Source organism: Macaca thibetana, chromosome 3 (genome assembly GCF_024542745.1).
Source record: "Macaca thibetana thibetana isolate TM-01 chromosome 3, ASM2454274v1, whole genome shotgun sequence".
In the NCBI taxonomy this organism is placed as follows: Eukaryota; Metazoa; Chordata; class Mammalia; order Primates; family Cercopithecidae; genus Macaca; species Macaca thibetana.
Genome location: NC_065580.1, coordinates 55,560,594 through 55,587,878, shown reverse-complemented (window position 1 = coordinate 55,587,878; position 27,285 = coordinate 55,560,594). Strand labels below are relative to the sequence as shown.

Below are 27,285 nucleotides of genomic sequence, written 5' to 3'. Positions count from 1 at the left end.
TTGACTTGATAGGAAGGTCTAGAAATAATTTAGAGGAAGTAATGATTGAGAGAAAGAGTTTAATCTTATGTAATTTTATTAGAAATAGATCATAGCCCAGGTGCAGTGGCTCACGCCTGTAATCCCAGTGTTTTGGGAGACCTAGGCGGATCACTTGAGGTTACGAGTTCGAGACCAGCCTGGCCAACATGGTGAAACCCCATCTCTACTAAAAATACAAAAATTAGCTGGATGTGGTGGCACATGCCTGTAATTCCAGCTACTCAGGAGGCTGAGGTGGGAGAATCACTTGAACCTAGGAGGTGGAGGTTTCAGTGAGCCAAGATCATACCACTGTACTCCAGGCTTGGTGACAGAGTAAGACTCCATCTCAAAAAAAAAAAAAAGGTACATAATAGTGTGATTTGACTATTCTATTCAAAAAGCATCGCCTTTTGTTTTGCATGTCCCAGATAAGGAAAAAGAAGAAGATATCAATCTTTCTCTTTGTTTCCTTCCCCAATTTTCATTTTTGGTTGGAGGATGCCTGAGTGAATCAATTTCTACACCCATACCCTTCCATCACCACACAATTCAATGTGATGTTGCATCTGCCTCTCAAACTAGGAAGGTTTCTGCTTGTCCTGTGCAGAGATGCAGGGTATTCTGCAGAATACTAAGCAACTTTTTTTCTAGTCCTGCCCAGAGACAGCCACTTTTTGTACTCTACATAGGATACCTAGAGCAGGCTACATAGCATACTGCCTGGATGGGGATGTCTCTGAGAGTTGTGAGAGGTATACCAACATATTTTCGCCATCACCAATGTGTTTTCTGTAGGCAAGAGCCCAGTGAATTAATATGAGCACAAATGGCTCCTTTGAGAAAATCAGCTTAGACTTATTTCTGAAAGAGCAATTTTCTTGTAACTATTATAAGCATGTTTGCCTCATGGCAAAACAGCTCCGAATTTTAACAATTTTAACACTTAGAATTCTCAGTTTTCCAACACTGCATTTGGAGATATCTGAGTTTAACATATTGCAGAAGGAGCAACAACAGCTCATTTACTTGGGGTAAAGTAGAAACATATTTACTGTTCTTTAGTTGAGGGCTCTTCATCACAAATGCCATCAGCCAGCAAGCTGGATGGTATCCAAATTAACCATGACGCTGGATTCTAATGATGAATATTTTGTCTTCCAAAAGCTGAGGTCTAAGAAAGTATTGATACATTGGGAGCCTCAAAATACTGGCTCACTTTGTGATGCTAAGGACAATCTGCTCTTACTTCTCATATGTGGCTTTACTAACTGGGTTATTCCACCCAACATCAAACACACCTCAGTTTCAGATTCAGCTATATATTTTATTACTTAATTTTTTTTTTATTTCCATAGTGTTTTGGGGGACAGATGATTTTTAGTTACATGGTTCTTTAGTGATTTCTGAGGTTTTATTATAGTGTACCCATGACCTGAGCGGTGTACACTGTAGCCATTTATCCCCTCACATTCCTCCCCAACTTCTCCCTCTGAGTCCCCAAAGTCCACTGTGTCATTCTTATGCCTTTCCGTCCTCCTTCAGCTGTAAATTTATTATTGGACTTCAGGGAAATGAAACAAGATTTGTATTTCTTGGCTCCTCATTGTATCATTGTAGCAATGATGTGCCACTTGATGTTCTCCAACTTTATGGCACATTATACCAATCTATCTGGAAGAGCTGCAGTTGGGCCACAGTTTTGGAAAGTATGGAGGGAGGAAGGCAGTACTGGAGGTGAGGAGTACAAGGGCTGCACAGTTGGAGATGGGCAGGAAGCAGGATGACATAGCTATGTAGCTGCAAACACAGATATGTTCTTATGGAAAAATAAAGATGTTCTCAGGGGGTGAAACCTGGAGAGTACAATCAAGAGCTAAGAAGAACAGTGGATGAAGGAACCACTATCAGGGAACAGACCTGTCTTAATCATTGGAACGTTCTTGTCCTGGACATTGTTCTTAGAGGAGGGAGCCCTAGTAACAAGTCTCTTGCTGCATTTAGAATTTCTGAGGGCCAGTGACTACTATGTGCTTCCCATTCCTTCCTTTTCCATTATTATTATTATTACTATTATTATTACTTTTGAGTGGGAATGTCTATTGTGGTTATCCTGCCGTTGTCTCAACATTTTATGTTGGGTAAGGGTAAAGTAGATTACCTGTCTTTACAGGTCTAGAGATCAAGGACCCACATTCACATCCCAACCTGATGGAGATAATACATCCAGGGACTTGGTGTCTGGTGCTGTGATAGGATGATAATTTGGGGAGTCTTGGGAGGACAGTGAATGCATTTTTTAAGTGGAAGAGATGTGAATTAATGGGCCTAAAACAGACCATGGTATATAGTTACAATAATGCCTCCCACTTAATCACACTTTCTTTTGTATATGCTCCTCTGCAGTACAACTTTAATGCACTTCTTATTAAAAAAGGAAGTCTCTTTAGCCACCTTTTAAATCTAGACTGGCTTTGTGACTTGTTTTGACCAAAAGGATGTGGCAAATGAGATGAGGCTTTGCAGTTACTTTTCCTCTCTTGGAATGCTAGAGCCCACCTAACTGAAAAATATTGAGATGAAGACAGCATGGAGAGAAAGGTCCAGCTGACCCAGACTCCTACCAACTCATCAACTGAGTGCAGCCAGATGATGGAGCCCAGGAAGACCAGCAGAAGAACTGCCCAGCCAACCCCACAAAACCATGAGAGATAACAAATCATTATCATTTTGAGCTCTTAAATTTTGGAGAAGTGTGTTGCATAGCAATAGGTAACTATACAAATATAATCCTAGGCTCTATTGAGGAATCTAAACAAAAAGTAAGGAGGATTTTTCTTTAATTAATTAATTAATTTTATTTTATTTTTTATTATAGTTTAAATTCTAGGGTACATGTGCACAATGTGCAGGTTTGTTACATATGTATACATATGCCATGTTGGTATGCTGCACCCATTAGCTTGTCATTTACATTAGGTATATCTCCTAATGCTATCCCTCCCCCCTCCCCCCCCACCCCACGACAGGCCCCAGTGTGTGATGTTCCCCTTCCTGTGTCCAAGTGTTCTCATTGTTCAATTCCCACCTATGAGTGAGAATGTGTGGTTCTGTCTGTCGTTGCGATAGTTTGCTGAGAATGATGGTTTCCAGCTGCATCCATGTCCCTACAAAGGACATGAACTCATCCTTTTTTATGGCTGCATAGTATTCCATGGTCTGTATGTGCCACATTTTCTTAATCCAGTCTATCATTGATGGATATTTTGGTTGGTTCCAAGTCTTTGCTATTGTGAATAGTGCCACAATAAACATACGTGTGCATGTGTCTTTGTAGCAGCATGATTTATAATCCTTTGGGTATACACCTAGTAACGGGATGGCTGGATCAAATGGTATTTCTAGTTCTAGATCCTTGAGGAATCGCCACACTGTCTTCCACAATGGTTGAACTAGTTTATAGTCCCACCAACAGTGTAAAAGTGTTCCTATTTCTCCACATCCTCTCCAGCACCTGTTGTTTCCTGACTTTTTAATGATCGCCATTCTAACTGTTGTGAGATGTTATCTCATTGCAGTTTTGACTTGCATTTCTCTGATGACCAGTGATGATGAGCATTTTTTCATTTGTCTGTCGGCTGCATAAATGTCTTCTCTTGAGAAATGTCTGTTCATATCCTTTGCCCACTTTTTGATGGGGTTGTATTTTCCTTGTAAATTTGTTTAAGTTTGCCTAGGTTTTCTTCTAGGGTTTTTATGGTTTTAGGTCTAACATTTAAGTCTCTAATCCATCTTGAATTAATTTTTGTATAAGGTGTAAGCAAACGATCCAGCTTCAGCTTTCTACATATGGCTAGCCAGTTTTCCCAGCACCATTGATTAAATAGGGAATCCTTTCCCCATTGCTTGTTTTTGTCAGGTTTGTCAAATATCAGATGGTTGTAGATGTGTGGTATTATTTCTGAGGGCTCTGTTGTGTTCCATTTGTCTATATCTCTGTTTTGGTACCAGTACCATGCTGTTTTGGTTTCTGTAGCCTTGTAGTATAGTTTGAAGTCAGGTAGCATGATGCTTCCAGCTTTCTTCTTTTGGCTTACGATTGACTTGGCAATGCAGGCTCTTTTTTGGTTCCATATTAACTTTAAAGTAGTTTTTTCCAATTCCGTGAAGAAAGTCATTGGTAGCTTGATGGGCATGGCACTGAATCTATAAATTACCTTAGGCAGGGGCCATTTTCATGATATTGATTCTTCCCCTCCATGTGCATGGATGTTCTTCCATTTGTTTGTGTCCTCTTTTATTTTGTTAAGCAGTGGTTTGTAGTTCTCCTTGAAGACGTCCTTTGCATCCCTTGTAAGTTGGATTCCCAGGTATTTTATTCTCTTTGAAGCAATTGTGAATGGGAGTTCACTCATGATTTGGCTGTCTGTTATTGGTGTATAAGAATGCTTGTGATTTTTGCATGCTGATTTTGTATCCTGAGACTTTGGTGAAGTTGCTTATCAGCTTAAGGAGATTTTGGGCTGAGACGATGGGGTTTTCTAAATATACAATCATGTCATCTGCAAACAGGGACAATTTGACTTCTTCTTTTCCTAATTGATCACTCTTTATTTCTTTCTCTTGCCTTTGCCCTGGCCAGAACTTCCAACACTATGTTGAATAGGAGTGGTGAGAGAGGGCATCCCTGTCTTGTGCCAGTTTTCAAAGGGAATGCTTCCAGTTTTTGCCCATTCAGTATGTCATAGGTTTGTCATAAGTAGCTCTTATTATTTTGAGATATGTTCCATCAGTACCTAATTTATTGAGAGTTTTTAGCATGAAGGGCTGTTGAATTTTGTCAAAGGCCTTTTCTGCATCTATTGAGATAATCATGTGGTTTTTGTCTTTGGTTCTCTTTATATGCTGGATTACATTTATTGATTTGCATATGTTGAACCAGCCTTGCATCCCAGGGATGAAGCCCACTTGACCATGGTGGATAAGCTTTTTGATGTGCTGCTGGATTCGGTTTGCCAGTATTTTATCGAGGATTTTTGCATCGATGTTCATCAGGGATATTGGTCTAAAATTCTCTTTTTTTTGGTTGTGTCTCTGCCAGGTTTTGGTATCAGGATGATGCTGGCCTCATAAAATGAGTTAGGGAGGATTCCCTCTTTTTCTATTGATTGAAACAGTTACAGAAGGAATGGTACCAGCTCCTCCTTGTACCTGTGGTAGAATTTGGCTGTGAATCCATCTGGTCCTGGACTTTTTTTTGATTGGTAGGCTATTAATTATTGCCTCAATTTCAGAGCCTGTTATTGGTCTTTTCAGAGCTTCAACTTCTTCCTGGTTTAGTCTTCAGAGGGTGTATGTGTCCAGGAATCTATCCATTTCTTCTAGATTTTCTAGTTTATTTGTGTAGAGGTGTTTATAGTATTCTCTGATGGTAGTTTTTATTTCTGTGGGGTTAATGGTGATATCCCCTTTATCATTTTTTTATTGCACCTATTTGATTCTTCTCTCTTTTCTTATTAGACTTGCTAGCGGTCTATCAATTTTGTTGATCTTTTCAAAAAACTAGCTCCTGGGTTCACTGATTTTTTGAAGGGTTTTTTGTGTCTCTATCTCCTTCAGTTCTGCTCTGATCTTAGTTATTTCTTGCCTTCTGCTAGCTTTTGAATGTGTTTGCTCTTGCTTCTCTAGTTCTTTTAATTGTGATGTTAGGGTGTCAATTTTAGATCTTTCCTGCTTTCTCTTGTGGGTATTTAGTGCTATAAATTTCCCTCTATGCACTGCTTTAAATGCGTCCCGGAGATTCTGGCATGTTGTGCCTTTGTTCTCATTGGTTTCAAAGAAACTTTATTTCTGCCTTCATTTTGTTACGTATCCAGTAGTCATTCAGGAGCAGGTTGCTCAGTTTCCATGTAGTTGAGTGGTTTTGAGTGAGTTTCTTAATCCTGAGTTCTAGTTTGATTGCACTGTGGTTTGAGAGACAGTTTGTTATAATTTCTGTTCTTCTACATTTGCTGAGGAGTGCTTTACTTCCAACTATGTGGTCAATTTTGGAATAAGTGTGATGTGGTGCTGAGAAGAATGTATATTCTGTTGATTTGGGGTGGAGAGTTCTGTAGATGTCTATTAGGTCTGGTTGGTGCAGAGCTGAGTTCAATTCCTGGATATCCTTGTTAACTTTCTGTCTCGTTGATCTGTCTAATGTTGACAGTGGGGTGCTAAAGTTTCCTATTATTATTGTGTGGCAGTCTAAGTCTCTTTGTAGGTCTCTAAGGACTTGTTTAATGAATCTGGGTGCTCCTGTATTGGGTGCATATATATTTAGGACAGTTAGCTCTTCTTGTTTAATTGATCCCTTTACCATTATGTAATGGCCTTCTTTGTCTCTTTTGATCTTTATTGGTTTAAAGTCTGTTTTATCAGAGACTAGGATTGCAACCCCTGCCTTTTTTTGTTTTCCATTTGCTTGGTATATCTTCCTCTATCCCTTTATTTTGAGTCTATGTGTGTCTCTGCATGTGAGATGGGTCTCCTGAATATAGAACACTGATGGGTCTTGACTCTATCCAATTTGCCGGTCTGTGTATTTTAATTGGAGTATTTAGCCCATTTACATTTAAAGTTAATATTGTTATATATGAATTTGATTCTGTCGTTATGATGTTAGCCGGTTATTTTGCTCTTTAGTTGATGCAGTCTCCTCCTAGCATTGATGATCTTTACATTTTGGCATGTTTTTGCAGTGGTTGGTACCGTTTGTTCCTTTCCATGTTTAGTGCTTCCTTCAGGATCTCTGTAGGGCAGGCCTGGTGGTGATAAAATCTCTCAGCATTTGCTTGTCTGTAATGGATTTTATGTCTCCTTCACTGATGAAACTTAGTTTGGCTGGATATGAAATTCTGGGTTGAAAATTGTTTTCTTTAAGAATGTTGAATATTGGCCCCCACTCTCTTCTGGCTTGGAGAGTTTCTGCCAAGAGATCTGCTGTTAATATGATGGGCTTCCCTTTGTGGGTAACCAAACCTTTCTCTCTGGCTCCCCTTAACATTTTTTCCTTCATTTCAACTTTGGTGAATCTGACAATTATGTGTCTTGGAGTTGCTCTTCTTGAGGAGTATCTTTGTGGCATTCTCTGTATTTTCTGAATTTGAATGTTGGCCTGCATTGCTAGGTTGTGGAAGTTCTCCTGGATAATATCCTGCAGAGTGTTTTCCAACTTGGTTCCAATCTCCCCATCACTGTCAGGTACACCAATCCGACATAGATTTGGTCTTTTCACATAGTCCCATATTTCTGGGAGGCTTTGTTCATTTCTTTTTCTCTTTTTTCTCTAAACTTCTCTCTTGCTTCATTTCATTCATTTGATCTTCAAACACTGATACCCTTTCCTCCAGCTGATCGAATCAGCTACTTAAGCTTGTGCATTCATCACGTAGTTCTCATGCCATGGTTTTCAGCTCCATCAGGTCATTTAAGGACTTTTCTACACTGGTTATTCTAGTTAGCCATTTGTCTAATCTTTTTTCAAGGTGTTTAGCTTCTTTGTGATGTGTTAGAACTTCCTCCTTTAGCTCGGAGAAGTTTGATTGTCTGAAACCTTCTTCTCTCAAGTCGTCAAAGTCATTCTCCGTCCAGCTTCGCTCCGTTGCTGGCGAGGAGCTGTGTTCCTTTGGAGGGGGAGAGGCATCTGATTTTTAGAATTTTCAGCTTTTCTGCTCTGTTTTTTCCTCATTTTTGTCATTTTATCTACCTTTGGTCTTTGATGATGGTGATGTACGGATTGGGTTTTGGTGTGGATGTCCTTTATGTTTGTTAGTTTTCCTTCTATCAGTCAGGACCCTCAGCTGCAGGTCTGTTGGAGTTTGCTGGAGGTCCACTCCAGACCCTGTTTGCCTGGGTATCAGCAGCAGAGGCTGCAGAAGAGTCAATATTGTTGAACAGCAAATGTTGCTGCCTGATTGTTCCTCTGGAAGCTTCGTCTGAGAGGGGTACCCGACCGTGTGAGGTGTGAGGTGTCAGTCTGCCCCTAGTGGGGGGTGTCTCCCAGTTAGGCTACTCAGCGGTCAGGGACCCACTTGAGAAGGCAGTCTGTCCATTCTCAGATCTCAAACTCCATGCTGGGAGAATCACTACTTCTCTTCGAAGCTGTCAGACAGGGACATTTACATCTGCAGAGGTTTCTGCTGCCTTTTGTTTGGCTATGCCCTGTCCCCAGAGGTCAAGTCTACAGAGGTAGGCAGGCCTCCTTGAGCTGCAGTGGGCTCCACCCAGTTCGAGGTTCCTGGCTGCTTTGTTCACCTATTCAAGCCTCAGCAATGGTGGGTGCCCCTCCCCTAGCCTCGCTGCCACCTTGCAGTTCGATCTCAGACTGCTGTGCTAGCAATAAGCAAGCCCCCGTGGGTGTGGGACCCTCCAAATCAGGTGTGGGATATAATCTCCTGGTGTGCTGGTTGCTAAGACCATTGGAAAAGTACAGTATTAGGATGGGAGTGACCTGATTTTCCAGGTGCCATCTGTCACAGCTTCCCTTGGCTAGGAAAGGAAATTCCCTGACCCCTTGCGCTTCCTGGGTGAGGCGATGCCTTTCCCTGCTTCGGCTCATGCTTGGTGGGCTGCACCCACTGTCCTGCTCTCATTGTCTGACAAGCCCCCGTGAGATGAACCCAGTACCTTAGTTGGAAATGCAAAAATCACCCGTCTTCTGCATTGCTCACGCTGGGAGCTGTAGACTGGGGCTGTTCCTATTCGGCCATCTTGGATTTTTCTTTTAAGAAGTAATTTATCTGTTTATCCCTGACTCTGTTTTCCTTCCACTGGTTAAGAGATGGTAAAGTCTAGAACAGCTGCCCTGGATCCAGAGATGGAAGTCACATGTTCAGGATGGCAGAGCCAACTTGTCAACTGTTAACTGCTCACTTTTGGACCAGCATATGAGAAAGAATGAACTTCTATATTTTTGAAAATTTGTTAATCATTTGTGTTTGTGTGTTTCTCTGTCATAGTAGCTGGGTCTGTATCCTAACTAAAGCATATGGCAAGTCAAATTCTTAATTTCATGAAAGGTAGTAAATTCATCAACTCTGCCACCTACATAACACATTTTGAAGGCATTTGCATATCATTTTGATAAACTACAAAGAACACTAGCATATAAGGACAAATAAATTACTTATGAGTTGGAACCACTGATTGACAAACTTTCTTGAGACAGCTGGTGTTTAAAGATTATGTTTCAAAGTTTAGCAGATCAGCACAGAAACTTGCACATCCTTGACCAAACAAATTCCTTCCCTATCCAGGAAGTTTGCCTACCAAGGGCTGTTGTGTAATTTTTTGAGGTATGCACATCTAAGTAACAAGGAGGCAGAGAGCACAACCAGTTTATCTTGCCAGATGATGCACAGTAAACTGGTGCTAAGTTAGGTGAATGATGCCACAAACAGAATGGCCTCCAAGAACTTTATGAATAAGACATGTCTATAGATTGTTAAGCTTTTACCATATAAGTCAGAATGAGATAGGTTATGTTGTGGCAACAAACAACTCTCAATCTCTATGGTTTAACCTAGAAAAAGTTTATTTCTTGCTTATTTTATATGTCCAGTGTAGGTCAGCAAGGGTGTCTGCTTATTGTAGACACTCATTGAGATATAAGATTCATCTCAATACAAGCTTCCACAGAGCAGGGAAGATGGCAAAGTGTACATGGGCTCTTAAAGCCATATGTCTCATTTTCATTCACATTTCATTTAGACATGCCAAGCTTTACAGGCTGTGGGGAAAGTATAATCCTCTAGGGAAAAAGAAAGCTGGAAATATTGTTGAATGGCAATAATGAGCATACAAACCATATGCTATGTCATCAGGAAGCAGTGCAAATAGACTTATTATATCATCTCAGTTCTGAACAGAAATGCCTTGACTGAGTCATGATTAATTGTTATCATGAGTGACAATTAATGTTGTTTTCTAGAATTCAATTAAGAAGTGCCTACTTGAAAAATGTTTATCTTTTGTAAAATGATATAGTTAAAAATACTGATCTCTGCGTTACCTCTTCTATCTAGTACAAGCATACATGCTATAAATTTATTCTGAAATACCAAGCCTAAAAAAAAGCACACCTTTAAAAAAATCAGAATGCATCTGCTTTCCTTTTTATTACTCAACAATGGGAACTAAATGAGTCTATATTTTCTCTCTTTGTCTGAGCTGCCAGGAAGCTAAGAGTTAATTTGTTGCCCCTTTCCTGAAACTAATTCACTTCATGTTCTCAGTCCATTGATTTCATTCTTCCCATTAACTGATTTTTAATTTATTGTTTTATTATTTATTTTAATAATCATTTAAATGGAACATTTATATTGTAAGATATCTCAACTTGTCTATGTGTATATAAGGAGGCGTTAAATTATTAACAATCTATGTGTAGTGAAAGTCTGATATAATAATGTCTTATAACTCTTTTGGCCTTCAATACATTTTGTTCACTGCTGTACTCTCAGTGTCCAGAACAGCACTTTTGTACACGCACACATAGACGCTCAATAAATATTTGCTGAATAAATAAGTAAATGTGTCTTACAAGCATGTGCACGTGCGTGCTTGCGTGCACCCCCTGCCCCACGCCACACACACAGACATTTTGGAAATTTTGTCCCAGGGCTCTTTTCCTCAGTAGTCACTACTTCAACTTGGATAGGTATAACTAGACTATATAAATTCTTTTAAGTTATTGAGGTAATTGAGATACACAAATGTTCCCCATAAATTGCAGCCACAGCACATAAGAATGTAGGCTGATCATAAACCCAAAAGACACAATCATGAACACCATAATCCCTAGAGTTGAAATCCTGAATGATGAAACTCCCTAAAACCTAAAATTTCTAACATCGAAAATACCCCAAATCACAATTCCAAAAGATGAAAATCCCAAATGTTGAAGTTCTGAAAGCTTAATTCTGGGGAGGAGATCGTGCAGGATTGTCACATCATGTTAGCTGCATCATGTTCGGTGGAACTATTACCTTGTCTTTATTTGAAAAATAAGTATGGTTTAAAGAGATGCATATGGGTTCCGAGTTGACAAGAGATGGACTGTGGAGTTAATTTCAGGTGTCTACTAGACTGGGTTAAAGAAAACCTAGAAACCTGGTGCAGCATTATTTGGGGCCTGTCTGTGAGGGTAAGTCTGAGTGGACTAGGTGGGAAAGATCTGCCCTCAGAGTTGGTGGCACCATTCAATTAGCCAGAAGGTGAACAGAAAGCAAATACAGAAGGCAAACTGGTATCTCTCTGAGATATAGGACAGACTTTTCTTCTGTTTCCCTGGTAATCAGAACTTCAGGTTTGCCAGCCTTTGGACTCCAGAGCTTACATCAGAGGCTCCCTGGGGCCTGAGGCTTCCAGCCTCTCTCTGAGAATTACACCATTGGCTTCCCTGGTTTTGAGGCCTTTGGACTTAGACTGAGCCATGCTACTGACATCTCAGGGTCTCCAGCTTGCAGGTGTCTATCATGGAACTAGTTAGCCACCATAATCGTGTGAACCAATTTCCTCTAAAAAAAAAAAAATCCCCTCTCATGTATCTATATATATACATATCCTATTGATGCTATCTCTCTGGAGAACCCTAACTAATTCAGATTTGATACTGGAGAAGCCAAATATCACTCCTTCTTACTGTATTCCTTACAATACAATGAAAGAGATCTGCAAATTTGTTTCCTCACAAAAAGGCTGTGACAAGTTAAGTATATGAGGTGACTTAATAGTGAAAGATAAAAGTTTAGAAGATTCCAGTTCAAGATGGCTGACCAGAGATATCAGACACTCATCCTTTCCCCAAGGAAGAACCAAAATTATGAGTAGATAACCATACCCTGAATCTAGGAGAGAATACTAAAGACTAATAGAGAACTCACAGGAAACACCTGAGGCACAAAAGGAGAAGGAAACAAGTAGCCAGCATGGCTGAGAGTGGCCAGGAACCTAGTGGGGCTTGGAACTATGGGGAAAGAGCTTCAGCGTCCACACCCCTGCCACAGACTGCTGCAATCCGAGCTGTGGGAGAGCACCACCACCCACACAAACTCTGACACTAGCATGGGTGGTGATTTGGAGACCCTGTGAAGGCAATGCACCAGACAGCGAACTCACGCTGGGTCACTCATGCCTCACTCCTGAGACCTGAACAGCTGCAGCAGGGAGCCATCTGGGGAGTGCTGTTGCCATAGGACTGCATCTTGCCCTTGGTAACAGTCCCCATATCTCCACATCCCAGGAGTTCCTGCTGACATCTCCAATGTCCACTTGGAAGGCTGCAGTGGAGCAGCACTGGCTGGACCCAAAGGTACTACAAGGTCCCCAATTCTCTATCCTACAGGGAGTATTGCTCCCCAGGGAAAGGACTGTGCAGTGCACCAAAAGGCACAGAACCTCACATATCAGTATTAGCCTTGAATGTAATGGGCTAAATGCTCAACTAAGAAGGTATAGACTGGCAGATTGGATAAGAAAACATAGATCCAATTATTTGTTGCCTACAACGACCCACTTAATGGGTAAAGACACCTACAGACTCAACACAAAGGGGTGGAAAAAGATATACCACCCAAATGGAAAAGAAAATGAGTAAGAGTAGCTATACTCATGTAAGATAAAACAGACTGTAATTCAATAAAAGTTTAAAAAGACTGAAAAGGGCATTATATAATGGTAAAGGGTTCAATTCAGCAAGAAGACACAACTATCCTAAATATATGTACCCAACCATGCAACACCCACATTCATAAAATAAATACTGCTAGGCCTAAGAATAGAGACAGATAGCAACATAATAATATTGGTAGCTTTAACACCCCACTGACAGCACTAGATAGATCACAGAGGCAGAAAATGAACAAAGAACCTCTGGATTTTAAAAATTGAACTCCAGGCCAAATGGACATAACACACAAAGAACATTATACCCAACAACCACAGAACATGCTGCTTCACTTCCGCACATGGAACATTCTCAAAAACAGTCCATATGCTAGGCCACAAAGCAAGTCTCAATAAATTTTTAAAAATCTAAATTATACTAAGTATCTTCTTAGATCATGGCAGAATAGAATTAGATATCAATACCAAGAGGAAATCTCAAAAGTATATAAATTACATGGAAACTAAACAACTGGCTCCTGAATGATCTTTGGGTAAGTGATGAAATTAAGGCAGAAATAAAAATTTTTTTGAAACAAATGAAAATAGGGACACTATATCAAAACCTCTGAGATACAGCAAAAGCAGTGCTAACAGGAAAGTTTATAGCTTTAAATGCATATATAAAAAAAATAGAAAGACAGTAAATTAACAACTTAAAATTGCACCTCAAGGAAGTAGAAAAATGAAGACAAAACAAACCCAAAGCTACCAGAAGAAAAGAAATAACAAAGATCAGAGCAGAACTAAATGAAATTGAAACCAAGAAAAATAATACAAAGGATCAATGAGATGATAAGTTGGTTCTCTGAAAAGATAACAAAGTTAATAGACTGCTAGATTACGTAAGATAAATGAGAGAAGATTCAAATAAGCACTATCAGAAATGATAACAAAGGTGACATTACACCTGATACCAGAGAAATAAAAAAGGTAATTGGAGACTACTATGAACATCTCTACGCACACAAACTAAAAAACCTAGAGAAAACAGATAAATTCCTGGAAACATACAACCTCCCAAGCATTAACTACGAAGAAATAGAAATTGTGAACATACCAATGATAAGTATGATTTTAAAGCAGTAATAAAAAGTCTTCCAACAAAACAACAACAACAACAACAACAACAACCCAGTACAAGATGGATTCACAAGTAAATTTTACTAGATGTACAAAGCAGAGCTGGTACCAACCTTACTAAAACTATTCAAAAAATTGATGGGAGAGGATTCTTTCCTAACTCAGTCTACAAAACCAGAATCACCCTGATACCAAAATTAGGCAAGGGCACAACCAAAAAACAAAACAGGCTAGTATTCCTGATGAACACAGACACAAAAATCCTCAAGAAGATATTAGCAAACTGAAAATAACAGCACATCGAAAAGATATACATCATGATTGAATGAGTTTATTCCATGGATATAAGGATAGTTCAACATACCTAAATCAGTAAATGTCATTCACCACATAAACAGAATTAAAAACAAAAAACATATGATCATTTCAATAAATGCAGAAAGAGCATTAGGTAAAATCCAACATCCATTCATGATGTTGATACGATATAAACCCTCAACAATCTGGGCATCAAAGCAACACACCTCAAAATAATACAAGCCATACATGACAAACCCATAGCCAACATTACACTGAATGGGGAAAAGGTAAAATCATTCCTCCCAAGAAGTGGGACAACACAAGGATGCTCACTCTCACCACTCCTGTTCAACACAGTACTAGAAGTCTTAGCTAAAGCAGTCAAGCGAGAGAAAGAAATAAAAAGCATCCAAATTGAGAAAAAGGAAATCAAATTATTTCTGTTCACTGATGACATGATCTTATACCTAGAAAACCCTAAGGACTCTTCCAAAAAATTCCTAGACTTGAAAAATAACTTCAGTAAATTTTAAGGATGGAAAATCAATGTACAAAAATCAGAGCATTTCTATATACCAGTAACATTGAAGCTGAGTACCAAATCAAGAATTCAATCCCACTGACAATCTCCAAAATAAAATAAGTACCTAGGAATACATTTAACCAAGGAGATGAATCATCTCTACAAGGAAAACCAGAAAACACTGTAGATGGAAGAAACTGTAGATCACAAAAACAAATGGAAAAAATCCCATGCTCATGGATTGGAAGAATCAATATGGTTAAAATGATTACAATGCTGAAAGCAATCTACAGATGCAACGTAACTCCTATCAAATTACCAACGTCATTTTTCACAGAATTAGAAAAAACAACCCTAAAATTCATATAGAATAAAAAAAGAGTCTGAAGAGCCAAAGCAATCCTAAACAAAAAGAAGGATGTGAGACATCACCTTACCTGACTTCAAATTATGCTACAAAGCAATAATAAGCAAAACACCATGATACTGGTATAAAGATAGACACATAGACCAATGGAACAGAATAGAGAATCCAGAAATAAAGCCCCAGATTTATAGCTAAGTAATCTTTGACAAAACTGACAAGAACTTACACTGGGGAAAGGACACCCTCTGCAATAAATGGTGCTGCGAAAATTGAACAGCCACATGCAGAAGAATGAAACAGGACCCATATCTCTCACCACATACAAAAATCAACTCAAAATGGATTAAAGACTTAAACATAAGGCCCCAAACTACAAAAATTCTAGAAGAAAAACCTATGGAAAACTCTCCTGGATATTGGTCTAGAAAGAATTTATGACTAAGACCTCAAAAGCACAGCCAACAAAAACAAAAACAGACACATGAGACTTTGTTAAACTAAAAATAGCTTCTGCACAATAAAATAAATAATCTACAGAGTGAAGAGACAACCTATGGGATGGGAAAAATATTTGCAACTTTTCATTCAACAGGGGACCAATATAATAGGAATAGAGTATACAAAGAACTCAAACAACAGCAACATAAATAAATAAATAAAATTAAAAGGTGGGCAAAGGCCATGAATAGACATTCCTCAAAGGAAGACATACAAATGTGAAAAGGTATATGAAAAAATGTCAACATTGCTAATCACCAGAGAAATGCAAATCAAAACCACAATAAAATACTGTCTTATCCCGGTCACAGTGGTTATTATTCAAAAGACAACAAACAAACAGATGTTGGTGAGGATATGAAGAAAAGGGAACTCTTATACACTGTTGGTGGGAATGTAAACTAGTACAGCCACTGTGGAAAACAGTATGGAGATTTCTCAAAAAACTAAAAATAAAATTACCATATGATCCAGTAATCCTACTACTGGGTGTCTACCCAAAGAAAAATAAATCATTATATCAAAGGGATACCTACACTTTCATGTTTATTGCAGAACTGTTGACAATAGCTAAGATATAGAATCAACCTAAATGTTAATCAACAGAAGAATGGATATACACAATGAAATACTATTTGGCCATAGAGAAGAATGAAAATATGTCATTTGCAGCAACATGGATGGAACCGGAGGCCATTATTTCATGTGAAATAAGCCAGGGTCAAAAAGACAAATATTGCATATTCTCAGTTATATGTGGGAGCTAAATATTAGATCACATGTTTTTCATACATGGAGGTAGAGAGTGGAAAGACAGATAACAGAGACTAGGATGGGTACCAAGGGAGGGAGGGAGGAGGATGAAAAATGGTTTAAAGGGTACAAACATACAGTAAGATAGAAGGAATAAATTCAATGCTTGATAGCAGAGAAGGGTGACTATACTTAACAAAAGTATGCTGTACTCAAGTGATGGACACCATAAATATCCTGACATAATCAGTATGCATTATGTACATGTAACAATATTTCACATATACTCTGGCAAATGAAACATACAAAAGTGTAAAAGCTAGTTATGATTGGTGCTATGAAAGCAGAAAATTGTTTAATTGCAATGGCTCAGCAATAACCAGATTTCCAGACAGCATATCCCTACAAACTCTGTAGACCACAACTACTCTCCAAATATAAGTGTAGTGAGTGTTTTGAAGATCATAGAAGTGAAAACAATACAAGAAACCTCCAAAAATACAAGAAATCTCCCCCGCCAAATTATCCAGTCATAGGACTTCTGCCGTTCCCACACTGTGCCAATTGGCTATGCTATCTATTTGATGTGCTCTGTCTTCACATCATTTCCAATACGGGATGTGTAAATTGTGTAAGGACTTTCAGAGAGTTATAATTTGTTTTATGAATTTCTTTTGCAAATTTGACTTCACAAAAGTGCAATGTTGACGTTGCGTGTAAACACTGTGCGTGTACCTAAAAACGCTAAAATCTTACTCGATAAAGGGAGAGACATCTTTTTCATACATCTGCTTTTGTGAAAGATAAAATTTCTTTGGGTCTCAGCTTTTTGGTGACTGCATATGCAGTGGTAACCCACTGAGGTTTTTGATCAATCTCATCAAAAGAGTTAAATTGTCTGTATTTCAGATGGCCACATTTATACAGCTGAGTGCAAACAATCACCAACCATAGTGATATACATTTATACATTTTGCTTTTTAACCTATTTCTCTATGTATACATTTTGTCTGCTCATAAATGTTAAACCAATGCAGCGGTCTTTAGTATATCTGAATGTTTATGCTTGCAAAAATAAGTATTGTGTAAAATGGCCTATGAAGTGTTCTGTCATGTTTTTGTTTCTCAAATAAATCCCCCTTTTAAAATATAAATGTTTAAAAAATTATTTTTAAATATTTTAAAATATTTTAAATAATTTTAAATTAATTAAATATTTAATTAAATTATTTAAATAATTAAAATATTTAAAAATAATTTTAAAAATAATTTAAAATATTTTAAAATTATTTTTTCCAGAATTGTATTTTCAGGATTTTGATCTTTTAGGATTTCAACATTTAGGATTACAGCATTTGGGATTGTGTCTTTCTTAATGGCCCAAACCTATTAAGAATGCTTACTTTACCTGGATGCAAGAGACCTTGGAATAACAATGGTGATTCTTGTCCATTCTTCAAAGTCTCCTGCGTGATACATGGTGGGCTCACTTAGTTCTCTGGAGTTTCCTTCACATCCTTTGCCTGCAGAAGCTGGGTAACAGCCTTCTTTCACCAGAAACCAGGACATACCAGCATCATGAGAGTATTGAAGAAGAACTGGAGCAGTATTGCTGAATTGATTGGCACACCCTATGTTTAGCTGTTAAAAGGAAGGACAAGAATTATACAAGATTTTGGTTCTAAGTCATCACTCAACAAATTAGGTGCTACAGCATCCAGGGTGCCTTCCAATGGATCTGCATTGAATTTACAATGATAGGAATTGTGAGCTCAGTGCCAACCAAGACCCTTCAATAGATTCTGGAATTCTTCGTTTAAGCAAACAATAGGTACTTTTTACTAGAAAGCTGGACTCATTTTGTGGATTTCTTGGGATTATAGGAGAGAAGAGAGAAGCACAGTGTCAGTGGTTCTTGAGTCCCAGACAAAAGATATGCCAAGAAACTGCTTCTTTCTCCCTCCTCAGAGGGTACAAACAGAGGAAACCATAAGATGGAGAAGCAGCTGTCTTCTTCAGTACAGGAAGGTTTCAGTGGAACGAGCATCCTTCTGTTTCCTTGCCAAAGCTCATTAAAGATCAGCATCAACTGGTTAGGCGCGGTGGCTCATGCTTGAATCCCAGCACTTTGGGAGGCTGAGGCCGATGGATCATGAGGTCAGGAGTTCAAGACTAGCATGGCCAAAATGGTGAAACCCTGTCTCTACTAAAAATACAAAAATTAGCTGGGCGTGGTGGCGAACACCTGTAATCCCAGCTACTCGGGAGCCTGAGGTAGAGAATTGCTTGAACCCGGGAGGCGGAGGTTGTAGTGAGCCAAGATCACACCACTGCACTCCAGCCCGGGCGACAGAGCAAGACTCCATCTCAAATAAATAAATAAATAAATAAATAAATAAATAAATAAAATAAAATAAAAATAAATAAAATAAAATCAGTGTCAACTTAGATGAAAGAGCTAAGTGTTTATCACAGCATCAAATAATCAACATAATCCAGAAATGAACCTGTTACTGTTTGGTATACCTTTAGGGAGGACTGTCATCATAGGATTAATAACATTTAAAAAACTGTAAAAATACAACCTAAATCCCACTAGTCTATCATAACTGTCCTTACTTTTCTATTTTCTCTACTGATCTTTATAGGGAATCTATATATTGGTCATACAGTTGAAATTATTACACATCTAGAGCTTTCCTCCACATTCTGTTATACATAGCATTGCAGAGAATACACCTTTCTTCTTTGGTTGATTTGTCATCACCAGATAAATTCCTGAGAGTAGCATTAATTAGCCAAAATGTAGAAACACTTAAAATTTTCTAGTTATGTGTGTTCATTTTGTATTGGTTGAGTCCAAATGAATCAGTTTAGGCATTGAGTATTATAGTTTAAGACAGTTTATTTCCAAATAAATGTGTAATGAATTTTATTACATTTTTTAAAATTACAAATGTCAAACTCTTTTTCTCATGTTCATTTAATTACATGCCATCTTATATGAATGGCCTATTCACATCTTATTTCATTTGTTGGCTGGAGCCACACATTTTGTTGTATAAGCCTTTACTAAATAAGAATAGTCTGAGTTTTAGAAGGAAAATTGAAATCAGGAATGAAAAGAACATGATATGACAAAAAAAAAAAAAAAAAAGGATGATATAAAGGTAGAGTCATGGGCTAATAATATTGAGCCATAGCTCAGGAGGTCAATCAGTTAATCCTGATGACTATAAGGTAGCTTTATCTAGTTTTTAAAAAGAAGATTTAGTATCTTCTTTATTTCCATACTCAGAGCTAGAAAGTATCTCTCAGAGAATTTATAATTTGGTTAGAAATTTTATTGTGCACAGTTTATCCAAGTTTATATAGTAAAACATCAAGAATATAATTAAAGACTTAACCCTCTCAGATGCATGATTAAACTCTTCTAACACAAATTCCTTTTACTGCATTACTCAATAGTACCAAAGGCCTTTGGCTGGTATGTAGTGAAAGCAGCCACATTGGGCACGTCTAGTTAACTTTTTGTCTTAAATTTGCCATGATTGCTGTTGTTTCTAACATAGACAAGTTGTTGGAACTTTAAGTTCTGTGACAAGTTCGTGCTTTAGAAATCAGGTAATAGGGTAGTGTAGACATACTCTCATTTGTATTAAACATATAATTTATCTTAAACTTTCCATTCAGGAGTTAGGCATACCTTCAACAAATATTTACTTGTGTACCTTCTATGGATCAGATACATACGTTTAAGTCTCTCCTACCTTTAAAAATAACATAAAAATTCTCCCTGATTTTTGGTCTCCCTCTAACTACACAGCTAAACAAATTGAGAGAAAGGCCGTATGCACTGTGTAGACCTCTTTACTCAACATTTTAAAATCCATTGTAATCTGACTTTTGCTGCTGCTGCCCCAGTGAAATTACCAAGGAAACTGTCTATCTCACAAAATGCAATGGGAAAATTTAATCCTTCTTTTACTTGATTCTTCTATTGCTTTTTTTTTTTTTTTTTTTTTTTTGAGACGGAGTCTCGCTCTGTCGCCCAGGCTGGAGTGCAGTGGCTGGATCTCAGCTCACTGCAAGCTCCGCTTCCCGGGTTTACGCCATTCTCCTGCCTCAGCCTCCCAAGTAGCTGGGACTACAGGCGCCCGCCACCTCGTCCGGCTAGTTTTTTGTTTTTTTTTTTTTTTTTTTAGTAGAGACGGGGTTTCACCATGTTAGCCAGGATGGTCTCGATCTCCTGACCTTGTGATCCGCCCATCTCGGCCTCCCAAAGTGCTGGGATTACAGGCTTGAGCCACCGCGCCCGGCCTTCTATTGCTTTTAACATTGTTAACCATTTCTTTTTTATTGACCATCTAGCCTGCCTTTTAAGTGTTGGTGTTTTCTGTGATTCAGTCTTGACTTTATCATTTTACTGTATGCATGCTTCTTAATCTCATTCACAATCATAACCTCATGTTTCTTCTGAATGCCTGTAGTCTGAATAACAGATATGACCTCTCTCCTACTTTCTGGACAAATACACATTACCACTTCCTTTTCATTTCCACTTCAGCAGCCCATCAGCACCCGTAACTCCATTATGTCCAAGCCAGTCCTCTTCAACTGCTCTCCTAAAGCAAACCCTCATTTTTCTGTAGTTCAGCAGCCAGAACCAGAAATAAGAGAATAATTCTAGACTCCATTCTATTACTCAACAGTCACCCAAATCTATTGATTGTATCACTTTAACATCTTTATACTCATTTATTTATCTTTATAACGCATGCTATGCCTCAACCTGGCCTTCTCATTTCTGACTTCGATTACAGCTCTAGCATCCTTACTTTACTCAAAATATATTTAAAAATCTGATCATTTCTCTCTGCCTCTTTCACAGGTCCTATCTCCCATAATCTCTTACTTGGATCACTGGATAGCTGCTAATGTTTCTGCCCTTGACCCTGCACAGTTACCAGAGCAATGATTCTTTAAAAGCCTAAATCAGAATGTGTCACCTTTCTGCTATTTTATTCAGAACAGAAGTCAAAGTTTGACCTTACTTTTTTCATCTGTCCTACTCTTGCTCACTTTCTCTGCTATGGTCACAATGGCATACTTGTGGTTTCTAGAACATTCCTACTTCAAGATGTTGGTTCTTTTTGTTTTCTGTGCCTAGAATGATCTTTTCCACATAACTGCATGACTCACTCCTTTACTTTCTATAGGTTGTGGCTTAAGAGTGTCATTTTATTAGTGACGCCAACCAACCTGACAACCTTTTATAAAATGGTAAAGATCCTCCATTACCCTATTTCATACTCTCTGTATTTATTTCCATAACCCAGAAATGTGAATAGAATATAGAGACTTTATAAGTATTTGCTGAATGAAGGAATGAATGTACTTGCTGACTCTGGTTTCCTCTTCTATTGGGTCAACATCCATACTGCAGTTGAATGATTCTTCTAAAACACAGGTCTGATTCTGGCATTCAACAGGCTAAAAATCTTTCATGACTCATTGCTCTTGGGATAATGTTCAAGTGACTTAATGTAGAATATAATGCCCATCAGAGTCAACTTTATCTCTCATATCTGCTGCACATACTCCACAGTCCTCAAAGTTAGACTTGCCCCTTTTCTCATTTGCACTTCGGTGTATTTTCATGTATTTGCTCATTTTGTTGTCTCTAACTGGAATTCCTGCCCCTCCATTCTTCAGCTGGCTAAGTCTCTGTATTTCCAGAGACTTCCAATTGGAACTCATCCATCAATCCACCCTTCCTCCCTTCCTCCCTTCCCCTTCCTTTCCTTCCTTTACTCCTATCCGTCTTTCCACCCACCCATCCATCCATTCAACCATCCATCCATTTATTCAACTAACAGACATTTTTTGAGTGCCTGAAACATGTTAGGCACTATGCAGAGTATTGTTATAGCACCTAGAGCCAACTTATACTGCAGCATTCTTGTGACTTTATTGTGACTGTTCACTTTTCTGCCTCATTCTCTAGTTCCTTGAAAGCTAAGGTCATATTTTTTTTTCTTTTTTTTTTTTGTTAAATTTTACTTTAAGTTCCAGGATACATGTGTGGAACATGCAGGTTTGTTACACAGGTATTCATGTGGGGTCACATTTTTCATTTCTATAGTCCCAGGACTAGCTAGTGTTTATCACACAGCACTGCACCAGCCCTGTGTATTTTTGTACAAATGGCACCCAGAATTCTTATAGGCAGGTTTCAAACATACACTAATTATCAACCCCTGAATGATCTGTGCTCTATACTTATTAAATAACCACAAATTAATAGCTTTCTGCTTGTGTGATATGAAAATTAAAAATTTTTAAATTAGCTTTTATTTTAGGTTCATGGGTACATGTGCAGGTTTGTTATATAGATAAACTGTGTGCCTCAGGAGTTTGCTGTCCCGATTACGTTGTCACCCAGGTAATAAGCATACTACCCAATAGGCAGTTTTTTGATCCTCTCCCTTCTCCTACCTTTCATCCTCAAGTAGGCCCCAGTGTCCGTTGCTCCCCTATGTGCCCATGTGTTCTCATTGTTTAGCTCCCACTTACAAGTGAGAACATGTGGTATCTGTTTTTCTGTTCCTTCATTAGTTTGCCTAGGATAATGGCCTCCAGCTCCACTCATGTTGCTATAAAGGTCATGATTTCATCCTTTTTTATGTCTGTGTAGTGTTCCATGGTGTATATGTACCACATTTTCTTTATCCAGTCTACCACAGATGAGCATTTAGGTTGAATCCATGTCTTTGCTATTGCCAATAGTGCTTTGATGAACATACACATGCATGCGTCTTTATGGTAGAATAATTTACACTTCTTTGGGTATATACCCAATAATGGGATTGCTGGGTCAAATGGTAGAGAATTAAGATTTTCTTAAGCAGTTTGCATTCCTGATCATTGTTTAAGTGCTTGAAATATTTAACACTATTTTTTAAATTTAGATTTTTAAAATTTCAGAATATTACCTTGCAGACTTTAATACCTACACAACCATGGTTTGTGATTAATTAAATAGAAAAGGTGTCAGATGAGAAACAGCATAGTATTCTGGAAATATATTTGCTATTAACCTTATTTTGTTACTACTTTAGGTATTACCAACAAATGAATATAGATCATATATTGTTATTGATATTTTTCCATTATAGTTTAACATCAGAATCTAAACAAGGATAACATTTTACTAATCATATTATTTATGACTAACTCCTTGTTTACAGACCTGTGAAAATTATATTTGAAGAGCTGCCTATAAACATCTGATCTCTTTAATAATTCCACTTGTAAATTATTTAGCATCTGCATCCTGCCATTATGTAAGGACCATGTAGTTGTGCTAGCTCATTAAAACTGCATTACTTCCAACCCCAGAAGTCACCTATGGGATTTTATTATAAACACAATGAAATTTTGATTAGGGTTCTGAAACAAGACCTTGTCAAAGTAAATACTTGCTATACATGTTGATACGTTATCACAGAGCTGAAACACAAGAAGCCTTTAAGAGAACAATGATGACTGGAGTAAAAATTTACTGAATTTAAGTAAGATAATTTGTTCGAAAATAATACAGCAAAAGCATAAAATATCTTGCAAGTTCAAATACCACTAGTAAGATGAAAAGGACAACTTATCCATCATCGTTTAGAAGCTTGAGATTCATTAAGTCACTATCAGATTGAAGTCCTAAAAGTCAATGTTATTTTTAATTCTGGCAGAGTTCCTTGAATACCTGAAGAAATGGTATACCCACAACTTTCGGGACTCCTTAAAAACTAGCAAGCTGCTTTCCTTATGAGTAGAGCTGAAAAGCTTTGCAATTCTAACACTGTTGAGCTTTTGTACAGGTGAGTCCCTTCTTTAATAGAACATGAAAAATGTGTGTTCTCTGTGAGTTCCACGTATACATCTGGAAGATGTTTTACTCCTTAACTTGCTCTGGGAAGAAGCTTGTGCATAAATACCTTGAACTGTAGCACATATCCAGGCTTCAGGGTCAAATCTCGAGTTACTGCAAATCGATCTCCATCTGATTTTCCAAATATCATTGCTGATGGTGTGGCAGCACAGAAGGTTTCATTTTTAACCATTCCTTCATTAGCCAACATCAACCACACACTCATCTGATTCATAGGATAATCAAAAGCTGGCTTCTCATAAAAGTTCTAATAGAAACAATACAAGTAACACAAAAAGGCAATTTGATAGCTTTGAAAACAAGAAAGGAATTTTCATTTCATGACATGCTGGGCCATGTACCACTTGCATTTCTAGGAAAACACAGAAGAATCTCCATGTCTTTTTACAGCTATTAACTTTTCTCCTGATGATTCAACAACTGAAAGTATTTTACCACTGTGTATCTAATCATTTTATAAACACACTAACAATTTTGCTTGATGATTTAACCAGACGTCAGTCTTTTTTACATCTAAATTATCTGTGAAGTGGTAGCATAGAGAGGTAACAAAAAATTAAGTACAAGCCCTTCAACTTATATGATACATTCAGTGTCAAGCACTAAATCCTTAAGGAAATGAGTTCGTTATGCCATTCACTTTTATAACAATCTGTCTTCCTGGAGTTCAGACATAGGAGGATACCTGAGGTAAAGTTGGATTGATAACTGGGATGATCTGCTTCTGCTTCTCGGACAGAATGATGATGTCATCGACTGCCCACTGGTCATAGTCCTCTCCCGAGAACACGGGCTGCCACCAGCGGAACCTGGTGCAAGGGGTCTTGGCAGCAGCTGGAAGCTCCAGATAGACAAATCTGAATAAAAGTAGATCATTTATGGTTGGGAAAAGAAAAGCTGGTTTTTTTTTTTTTTTTTTTTTTTTTTTTTTTTTTTTTTTTGCAGCTACTAAAACAACAAGGGTAACAACAAGAGAAAGTTTTGTTTGGTTTGATCTCAATATTTTTCAAAAGCTTGTAAGTTTGGACATATCAGACTTGAGGTTTAACCTTGCAGGCAGGTTTAGTCCTGGTCATGTTTATTTCATTTGGAATTGTATCTTTTGGAGAAGAGGGAGAATATTTCAACTGAGTTTGATTCATTGAACTGTATCTTTTGATGGTCATAACTTTTTAAAGAAATACCAAGATAAAATTGTTTAATATTAATACATGAAGATAACATTTAACATTTTTTTCAAAGGCATTCTTTCTCATTGTGGGAAAGCACAGAAATGCATTAAAAATGAAGCATAACTTGCCCATAATCTACCACATAGGGTTGGCTTCTTTTAACAATTTGATGTATCTCATCACAGCTTGTAATCTTTTATATAGGCAAGGCATTATATGTATAATTTGGTGATCTACATTTTAAAACTTTACATCATAAGCACATTCTCATGTTAGTAAAATTATTTTTTAAGATCATTTTGTGTATGTAATTTTTCATGACAAAGACATGCAGTTCCGCAATTTGAGGACGCCATTACATTTTTATTTACCTATAAAGTACCTGGTCACCTTACTGAACTCTCAATAATTTCAGGTTGACATATTACTTGGAAAAAATAATTTGAGTTATTTAAAATCATTGTTTAAGCCAGTTTGGCACCATTATCAATTCCCTCTCTACTATACTGCATCTAGGAGACTCTCACAAGGCTTCATCTCTCACCCACCATTCCTGTTGTATTTCTTGTTTCATCCAGTTGCCTCTTTTCTGGTTTCTCCGTCTCCCCTAAATCCCTTAGAAGAAATGCTTTCTGTTGGTCTGTTTGCATGTCTACTTATGTTTTATCACGGAAAGTTATGTCACCTTTAAATGACCTAATACTTTAAAATGTCAAACTTATGAACTTTAAATCTACAAAATAGTATGTTTTAAGTAATATGTTTAAGACATATTCAATCTGTAAGAACTGGGTTTATATATTCTTAGATAATTTCTTTCAATAAACAAGGCTCATTTGTAAAATGAAAACAGGGACAAGATCCATATGTTAAAACTTAATAGTAGTCAACATACAAAAAATTATTTTTTTTGTTACAACGAAAATACACAGATTATAAAAAAAGGAGTATTCTAAAATAATATCATTGAATAGACTTTAATAATACTTATATAAAATATAAATACAGAATTTCAAAATACTACATAATTGCAAAAGAACTAAATTTAAATACATATAAATGCCTTGCCTGGTATAGGTATTACTATTAAACATGAGTTATTTCCCCAAACTCTTCAACAGTCATTGCCTAAGACATTTTATTACATATATTCCCCATACATCAAAATTAAGACAGGGATAGGCCAGGGCAAAGTGTTTAGAAAATCTGAGCCCTACGCACTTACTCATACACTGTTTAGGGATAGCCCTGGGTGCAGCCGTGTGAAAAATTTTAACAAAAAAATCCATCTTACTGTTAAATCTAAGAGCTAAGCATACTTTGTGTGTACATTAAAAATAGTCAAACAAGCCTGCAAATGGGAAAATGAGCACGGAACATGCCCATATTCCATGGTTTCTTTGAGTAAACAGTGGTTACTTATCTTGCTTATCTTCTAGTCGTAAGTTTTAAAAAATCCTTAAAAATTCAAACATGAATACAAATGCTTTCTGTACAGCCACTTAAGTGAAATAAAATCTTTATATACTGGGCTATCATTCATGTTAAATATTTATGGGTTTGTCTATTTTTACAACAGTTAACATTTTGGAAACACACCAACAATGATTTAACATTTACCATTCCTGGAAACTACTGGGAGGCTCATCAGGTGGGTAGTTACCTGGGTTTACTGAAGTCTGAAAAGTACATCTCTGCTAGCAGGTGCCACTGGATGCCCCCATTGTTGCTGTACTGAAGGAGGACGCCCTCTTCTCTGCTGTCGGGCTTGTTGCATGAAGCACTCTCTCCACCTATCTGGATGTAGAACTGGACAAAGTCCACCCAAGAAGTATCCAGGTCCCAACTCACCAATTGTCTTTTCCCAGCCTTTCAGAAAAGAAGAAAAATCAAATTGAATAATCTGGGAGTTCTT

The 27,285-nt window shown here is 37.7% G+C and overlaps 1 protein-coding gene across 3 annotated transcripts in view; it reads right to left on the bottom strand.

Moving 5' to 3' along the window:
* RELN (reelin) overlaps positions 1-27,285 on the bottom strand; it is a 515,960-nt gene that overhangs the window by 107,313 nt on the left and 381,362 nt on the right. For all 3 annotated transcript variants that reach the window (XM_050782664.1, XM_050782662.1, XM_050782663.1), the window contains exons 25-28: positions 27,034-27,239; positions 24,884-25,055; positions 24,245-24,445; positions 17,659-17,891 (exon numbers count right to left, since the gene is read on the bottom strand). In XM_050782664.1, coding sequence (XP_050638621.1) covers positions 17,659-17,891; positions 24,245-24,445; positions 24,884-25,055; positions 27,034-27,239 — 812 coding nt within the window. The remainder of the gene's footprint in view (positions 1-17,658; positions 17,892-24,244; positions 24,446-24,883; positions 25,056-27,033; positions 27,240-27,285) is intronic.